At 36.8% G+C, this 8,994-nt stretch overlaps 2 protein-coding genes across 3 annotated transcripts in view; one reads left to right on the top strand and one right to left on the bottom strand.

The window, feature by feature from the left end:
• LOC107601894 (E3 ubiquitin-protein ligase LNX-like) overlaps positions 1-1,442 on the top strand; it is a 44,428-nt gene extending 42,986 nt beyond the window's left edge. Inside the window, exons 10-11 of the mRNA XM_016294245.1 lie at positions 845-1,085; positions 1,263-1,442. Of these exons, the coding sequence (XP_016149731.1) occupies positions 845-1,085; positions 1,263-1,398 (377 nt within the window). The 3' untranslated portion in view covers positions 1,399-1,442. The remainder of the gene's footprint in view (positions 1-844; positions 1,086-1,262) is intronic.
• A 1,876-nt stretch (positions 1,443-3,318) lies between these two features.
• Positions 3,319-8,994, bottom strand: part of LOC107601903 (pre-mRNA 3'-end-processing factor FIP1-like) — a 31,043-nt gene continuing 25,367 nt past the window's right edge. For both annotated transcript variants that reach the window (XM_016294256.1, XM_016294257.1), the window contains 3 exons: positions 7,986-8,184; positions 4,277-4,423; positions 3,319-3,683 (listed from right to left, as the gene is read on the bottom strand). In XM_016294256.1, the coding sequence (XP_016149742.1) occupies positions 3,536-3,683; positions 4,277-4,423; positions 7,986-8,184 (494 nt within the window). In that variant the 3' untranslated portion in view covers positions 3,319-3,535. The remainder of the gene's footprint in view (positions 3,684-4,276; positions 4,424-7,985; positions 8,185-8,994) is intronic.

The following is an 8,994-nucleotide window of genomic DNA, read 5'->3' as shown; positions in this document are numbered from 1 at the left end:
CTAGGTAAATGATCATTTACATATAGCACTGTGGGTAACCCGACTGTATCTCATTCACCTTTGTTCTTGTTTTTCCTTTTTATTTTTTACAATAATAATAATTTATACAATATAATTGATACCAAATGTATACTGTATATGGAATGTAATAATGTATTCATATACTGTACATACAGAAATTAACTAATTAATCAAAATGTATTTTTAATAATAATTACAACAACAACAGGCCAGTTTAAATTGGATTTATACTGCATTAATTATCACAATCCCTTTTCTTTTTTTATAATAGTAATTTAAAAATGTATAATTTAGCTTACTAATTTATACAACGGTTTAAAATGTAAAATGTATACAACATTTTATACAAATGTTTAAAAATATATGAATTGTGTTGGCACCAATAGCCTTGTGGGCAACGTGCCGACGTATTACGCCATTATGCTACAGGCGGCCCGAGTTGGAATCCCTTCCCGATCCCGCCCCCCTCCCTCTCTCCCACTTTGCTTCCTCTACACTGGCCTATCATAATAAAGTCAAAAATAAATCTTATATATATATATATATATACAAATTCTGTATATGCTGAAATTAACATTAACAAAGCTTATTAAATGATGTAAACGTATTGTCCATACAGTGATACCTAATGCTTTAGCTAATGTTAACGAATTACACCTAAATGTAAAATGTTAACAGAAATTCTATTAATATTTACCCTCATTTTGTTCCAATAGACAATGACAACACCAATCAGTCACCATTTACTTCCAATCAGTTACCATTCAAAAAAAGATGGAATAAAAGTGCATCGTTTCAAGTCTGGGTGAACTATCCCTTTAAGTGTCCTTGGTGAATAATTTGTTGATTTATGTATGTCTGCTGAATGACAATAAAATTAACCTCGACTTTTCTGTCCATTCCAGGCATCTATATTGCTGTAAAGACATTGTCCTCCGTAGGAGCACGTCTGGCAGTCTGGGTTTCAGTATTGTGGGTGGACAAGAAGAACTCAACTGTAACCAGTCCTTCTTTATCCGCTCTATCGTAGAGGGCACACCGGCCTACAACGACGGCAGGATACGGTACAGACACCTGGAATACGTAGAATCTACTATTGTCGGAAACTATGCTTTATGTAGAACACCTATAAATAAACTGCCTAGCACAGTTTATTAAATACAGCTTTTTTGTATTTACCCTCATTCTTGTCATGACTCCAACATACTAAAACTTCATCCCTTTTGTTTTTTTCCCATTAGCTGTGGAGACATCCTGCTGGAGGTGAACGGGAAGAGCACTTGGGGAATGACACACACGGCTCTAGTCCACCTGCTCAAGGAGCTGAGGGGTCGGATCACTCTCACCATCGTTTCTTGGCCTGGAAGCCTGCTATAGGACTACTCTGCATGTGGGAGGGGCTTATCACATTGACCCTGCACTAGGGGATAAATAAAATGGTGGATTTGAGAATCCGAGACTTCCTTGAAATGTGGGGCTTATGATACGGACTGCCCTTCAGGAGCAGGAAATGACACATGGACCTCATTCAGGTAATCGGAGCTCAGACTCTAAACTTGAAGGCGGAGCTAATGACATGATTCCGCCCACGAGGAAGCACGTTTATCACACGCCAAAACCAGGAGGAGCTTTCACAATTGCCCTTTTGTCAAGGCATAAAGATGATATGTGTGCATGAGAGGAACATTGTGTCATTACTGATGGAAGGCTGAGCTTTTAATCTGTATTAAAGGACCTGGGAGGGTCTAAAAACACAATTTCAGGATGCAACGAGGAGCGCGTCAGTCAATAAATGAGTCGGAAATAGATGTATAAACATTATGGGCACTGTGCTATATGTAGTCCGATTGTGTGACTCTATTGTTGTTCGTAGAGGACGTTGAGATGCTGCACATAAGAGGGATTTCCTTAGAACGAGAGGTGAAAGGGATACTGGGATGTGTTGGGGGACACACGTTGCCAATTCCATTAGTTTTACATGTTAGAAAATGCATCGAAGTGGACGCACATTCTTTACTATAAACGTCAATGTCTGAAAAAATAACTAAATGGATTCAAGCACTTGTACTATGACTAATATTAATTTTGTTTTATTTCTCTCTGTTCCTATGGCTTTCGGATATTGGCTTCATTTTGTTCGTTCTGACAGTGGTTCGTTCTCTCCATCCGCTGGCATGGAGACACATTTGCCAAGTAGTTCTATCTATGTTGGTATGTTTCAGATGCTGTCGCATATGAAAATGAACTATAGTGAGTAATAAAAAAGAATAGCAACTGAAAAAAAGAAAAGCAATGTTAATAATCTATTTTAAAAATGGATGATAACTTATAATGCTTATAATGATAACGTGAGATTTTGGCGGCCTTGCTGACTTTTTTTTTTTGTTTACTTTGGAGGTGAAAGGATAGGACAGAGTGGCGTGTGAAAAGCTCACTGTGTGAGTGTGTGTGTGTGTGTGTAGGTATCATTGTGGGGTAAGGTGCGTGCTCTGGCATCTCATGCTTTGGCTTGTGCAGTATATTGTATCTGTTGGTACCTTTCGTTCAATGATCAATAAAGTCATTCTACAAGGAGATGTGTGTTACTGTCTCGTGTTCTTATTGTGTGTGTGTGTGTGTATATATATATATATATATATATATACACACAAAAACACACGCTACCATTCATTTTTGGGTCGGCAGGATTTTTGTTTTGAAAGAGGTTCACAGAGGCTGTTGTTTGTAATAACATCTAACCATATTATTGTATTTTGTGTTTTAAGGAACTTTCTATTTGAATAGATTTTAAAATGTCATTTATTTTTGTGATTGCAAAGCTGAATTTTCAACATCCATTACTCCAGTCTTCAGTATCACATGATCCTTCAGAAATCCTTCTGATATGCTGATTTGGTGCTCAAGCTTTCTGATTATTATAATTATATGATATATGTTGAAAACATTTGTGCTGCATAATATTGTTGAGAAAGGCTTTTTTTCAGGATACTTTGATGAATAGAAAGTTCAAAACAACAGCATTTATTTGAAATATAAATATTTTTTAAGATTATAAATGTCTTTACTGTCAGTTTTGAAGACTTTAATGCATCTTTGCTGAATAAATGTATTAATTTCTTCTTTCCCCACACTAAATCATGGTTCACACACATTTACATTTCTTGATCATGTTTATAATGATTTTGCTTCAACAAAATTAACATTTGGCACAACAAAAATACCATTTTGTATTACCAAAACAAAGTAATTTTAAATAATGAATAAATAAATTTCTAAATTAAAAATAGTGTACTCTTTTGACCACATTTTACTTTTTTAAATCATATTTTCAAAAAATGAAATGTTAAATTGCTAAAACGGTACCATAAATTGGCTTATCAAGTGTGTTTGGCATACGATTAATCAAAATCTATTCACAGTTGTTTACTCATGCTCTGACTGGTGATGAGACTAATGATCTTTCACTAAAGACCTCCAACTGGTCAACAAATGGGCTCACCAGCTGGCCAGGGAGTTATTCTGTGGCCTCTGACTGGTTCTCCTGGTCCACACTGCACTCCTCGCTGGGCTCAAGGCTTCCTCGGTTGTGTCTAGAGCGTTTGTGCCTGTGTCTCCTGTGGCTATCTGCGTCATCACTATCATGACGCCTCCTACTGCTGCCACTAATGAGAGAGACGGAGAGAAGAAGGTCACATGATCTATATATATAACATTATATAGGTATTAGATGTGAGAAAATTACTTTTTTCCCTAATTAAGCGACAATATTTATTAATTCATATTAAATTAATTAATTAATGATTAAAATAATTAATCGGGTAGTTTTACAGTACCTGTAACAAAACAAAAAAATGCAATAAAATAAAAAATATTTTTACACCACTTGTTCTATGTAGAGAATAATATAATAAAATATAATTTATCTGAAAAATTATGGATGCTATTTATATAATCAAAATCAACATCAAATTTAGAAAAAGCTCTAAATAATGTCAGTATACAGAAATTATCTGTTGGAATAAATTCTGAATATGAGATTCAGCGATATTTGACTCCGAAACCGTGAATACAGATGACAGCTACAGGTCACTATGGTGTCAGTAGAGGAATTAAACCCATAACTAGACAGGATTAGAACAGAATATTATGAAATATATATCAAATGACTTTTTCTGCCTAACATCTAGGGCATTTTAGTCACCTTTGGTATTTTTCTTTTACTGTCCGGCACCCTGGTGAATTTTCCTGGCATTACCTGTGTGAGGATCTGTGTTGTTCATTCCTGTCCCGGTGTCGTCTTTCTCGATATCTGTCTCTCATTCCGTCTCTTCCTGAGCTTTCCCTGTACCTCTTGCTTCCATAATGACTGTGATCCCTGTGTCGAGACACACGCTCCTCCTCACTGCACACACATGTACAAGCACACTTATTAATTATGAGGAAATAATGAGTGCTTCAGTCTATTCTAAAACAGAGCGAGATGACTCGTTAGCTACATAGGTAGCTGCCTTTTAAGGCAGCATCCTAACTGTCAATGAACCTTACAAAAGTGATCATTTGGAATGCTCAACATAGGCTAAAACATTGTACGCCACACAAAAAACACTCTTCATGGCAACTGTTTTCAACAGAGTTTGTCTTTAGCATGTTGCTAATCTAATGAAGGAAGGAAAGGACGTGACATGTGGCCAAGTATGGTGACCCATACTCAGAATTTGTGCTCTACATTTAACCCATCCAAGTGCACACACAGCAGTGAGAAGTGAACAGACACACACACTGTGAACACACACCCGGAGCAGTTGAGGGTTGGTAATTCACTCTCCTCACCTACAATCCCTGCCGGACCTGAGACTCAAACCCACAACCTTTGGGTTACAAGTCCGACTCCCTAGCCATTAGGCCACAGCTCAAATGTTGAGTGGATTCCGATTGTTAAAATGTTCCACTTGTCAGGTATCATTTTATCATTAAGTACTTTATATTCCAATCTAAATAGTTGCAGTTTAAATGTAGCTTCCCCAACACTGTTAACATACACATATTATATAAGAATATATATTTTTGTGCATGTTAAGAGGGTCACTGTCAGACAGACACACTGCATTTCTCTGAAATGGCTCAACCTGCAGCCGTTATGATGTACAGTGCTCTAATACAGGGGTTCTCAAACCTCTCCATGAAGTTCCCACAGCACTGCACATTTTGTATGTCTCTCTATATCTGACACACCCACTTCAGGTCTTGCAGTCTCCACTAATGAGCTGATGAGTTGAATCAGGTGTGATAGATGAGGGAGACATACAAAATGTGCAGGGCAGGGGGTACTCCAGGACAGGTTTGAGAACCACTGCTCTAATGAATGCCTCCAAGTACACATTAACCACATTCTCTCTCTTTCTCTGTGCACATTCACACAGAAAAAGAAAGACAGAGAAAAGAGACAAACTCAATAACCTGATCACTCTGTCAGTAATTAGCAGTCAGTTGAAACTTCCGGCCCTCAGGTGCTGGGCTATAGATTAGTTTTGGAAACACTAATTAGCTGACAGGGGACAAAAGAGTTTGTGGTGACAGTGGTCACTTGTGGAGTGTGCGTGATCGCTCCACAAAGCCAAATGTTTTTGTTTCACTTAAAGGCACCATTCACCCAAAAATTAACATTCTGCTGCAATGATCCTTTTGGGTGAACTATCCCTTTACGTAACTTCCTCTTTGTAATGTTTCCTCTTTGTGCATTTCTCATAGTTAGTCAAATGATATCTATGTTATTGTTAGCAGCCGCTGCTGCAAGCCCAACATGAATCTGTGTATTATACATGCTGTGGCAAATTTTTCATGCCATTTATTAATAAGGATTAGAACCATATACATGTTCCTCTGGGACTTACAAATGTAATGTGTGTGTGTGTGTGTGTCATGCCAGCTGGACTGAAGACAGACCAGTCCTCTCTCTCTAAGCCACAGGAATGAGATCATATCTAGGGGACATGTGTTCACCAAATGTCCAACCAGTTGCTAAGAGCATTACCAATCAGATTAAAAGACAGATATATTGACCGAAGGGAAGGGCTAAGTGAGAAAAGAAGGAAAAAGTTAGTGTGGCAGATTGTCAGTGCAGGTGTTGTTGATATCTCTGTGTTTATCTTGCTCTTGAGTGCAGCCCTGTTTAACCTTTGGTGATCCTATCATGAGTGATCAGGCAAAACAAATTAATCATGACAAAGATACTAGTTTAATATTAAAAGAACTAAAAGAATCAATCAATCAATCAATCAATCAATCAAAAATATTTTTAAAAGTAATATAATTTGCCACAAATGTGATGTTTTGCGTGTAATTACTTACAGTACTTTTGTCAAATACATGTATTCAACTTAAAAATTAACTCTACAGTATATCTACATTTATTCATTTACTTTACATCACACAAGATGTCCTGTGAAGTCTGCATATATAAAAAAATGTTTATTAGTAGCATTTTTCTTTTAAACTGGCTAAAGTTTAAAATCAATGCAATGTGGTGTTTTGGAGTATTTCTAAACATAACTTAAACATCACTTGTTGGGAGTATATAGTAAATAAAAAGGGTCCTTACACAAAGCCATGAGGGACACCCCTGAAATAGTGATTGGACCACAAAACATTTTAGACCCATTAACACTCATATTTATAGCTCAAGATCAAATCACTTGAAATGAAACTTACCAGCCAGATCTTAGTGTGTGTGATGTATGTAAAGTTCTCTCAGCATGTGCTAAAGTGAGAGAGGTTGTGTATGTGAACAGAGTTGTTGTCTTTCACTCAGCATGTGGCAGACAGTGATGGATTGTGCAGTTTCTGTGTGGATATTACATAAAACAGTGATAGAGAAGACAGATATTTGTCAGTGTATATCAGACAGAGGATCTGAGAGCTGAACGAATATGTTGGTCAGTAGGTTCTCTGCTCTCTCTGAGCAATGGCACAGGCGCAAAGCCGCTAACATACCCTCAAAGCCTTGGCCTGTGCTGCTGTGTGTGACAACGTCAGTCCTAGTTTATGTGGTACCATGCCAAAAGTGTGTGTGTGTGTCTTTGCACAGGCCCAGCAGTGAGTCAGAAGACTTATGTTGAGATTTGGAAGTCATTTTATTTAGCATGTTGTCACACTTTTTGATTAAAACGCAATCTTTAAGGCACAAGAGAGAATATACCCACTCAGACATCGAGATATGTTATCTCATGTTCATGTGAAGTGAGAGCAAGAGAGAGATGATCTAAAAGAGCAAGAGCATGTTGACTTCATAAGTCTGACAGACAGGTGTAACGAAATATGAATCATCCAAAAGTGAAAATTCTTTCCAAACTGTATGACTTTCTTTCTTCTGTGGCACATTGAAGCAGTAATTCTGAGGAATGTGTTGGTTACTTTCCAGCATTAAGTTACAATGAAAGGGAACTGAAGTTGCCAAGCTTACACCATAAAATAAAACATAAAAATGGTTCATATGATTCTATTTCACTTCTTCTGGTGCTACACGATAGCTTTGTAAGAGTTAATTTGTTTCGTTAAGTTTGGTCTTTTAAATGAATACAGTATGAATACAGTTGATTCAGTTCACAAAATTTTTTTATCACTCAATGATCTGATCATCACTATCAGGGAGTCATTTCTGTCTGTTCCTCACACAAAGCTGTCATATGGCTTCAGAAGTCTTGTAATATAGCCCTTTTATAATTCTTTTGCTTAATTTTTTAAGCTTAAAAAGCTCTACATCCGCTGTGGACTAATTGCATGGAAAAAGAAAAACCAGTAGGCTACAAATTTCTAGTTTGTGTTTCACAGAGGAATGGAAGTAATGCTGGTTAAGAATGACACGAGTCAAACACTTTGCACAGATCTTAAAAACAGCTCTAATTAAAGGTCCATTTAACCTTGCTATATTGAGACCGTTGGCTGTCTTGACTGATTGGCTGTCTTACCTTCTGTGATCTTGTGAGGACGGACTGTGTTCTCTATCTGTTTCTCTATACCGTTCTCTCTCCCGCTCTTTCTTGTGTCCTCTTTCTCTGGTTTTCTCTCTCACCCTTTCTTTGTTATGGCGGTTGTAGTTTTCCCATGCTTTTTCACTGTCTATCACACCTGACCATAAAGCCATGCCCACTGCAGGTGAATACACACCTGGAAAAAAGAGACATAATATTATTTAAGAAATACATATGTACTGATTTCTGTTGATAGAAATACACCTCTATTGAAATCTATTGTCAGAACAACTAAATATATAAAAAATGTAATGATAATATATAACTGATAATTTATTGTATTTACTTATTATATTATATTAATATTAATAATTGTTAAACGTGTGAAATATATAATAATTCATTATTATACACACACACACACACACACACACACAAAAGAATGAATTACAAAAGTGGCATTAAATATCAAAGCTATCACACAAAAAAACTGAGATCAATCTGGCTTGCCCCTAACCTAAAATCTTACATTTTACAATAACACAACAACTATATTAAAAACCTAGTTAAATTCTGTTCTAAAGGCATACCAGTTTTATGCAGCATATTTTTGCTGCATATTTAAACTGTACATTTGAGACAGATGGCAGGATAACAGCTTGCTATTACTATAACAGCTATTGCTTGCTTTCTGCCTCTCTTTCACACACAAATATGCATACAACAATCACTGAAATCTCACAGTGACAATAACCGATTTAGCCTCTTGAGTACGACCAAATCATTACAACATGTAGAGGTTAACATGGTCACAGCAGATTTTCTGACATGCTAATTTTTTCTGTGTGTGTATGTCCTTATTAACCTCTGCCTGCAATAATGATGTGTGCTGGACTGCAGTGGAAATGCTTGCAGTGCATTTCTATGCTAAGTGGCTGGAAACGTATCCCTCTACAGTTTAACAGGATGTGTGTGTGTTAGTGTGTGTGTGTGTGTGTGTGTGTGT

Source organism: Sinocyclocheilus grahami, unplaced genomic scaffold, assembly GCF_001515645.1.
Source record: "Sinocyclocheilus grahami isolate Dianchi unplaced genomic scaffold, SAMN03320097.WGS_v1.1 scaffold314.1, whole genome shotgun sequence".
Lineage (NCBI taxonomy): Eukaryota > Metazoa > Chordata > Actinopteri > Cypriniformes > Cyprinidae > Sinocyclocheilus > Sinocyclocheilus grahami.
This window is presented reverse-complemented; position numbering and strand designations above follow the sequence as displayed.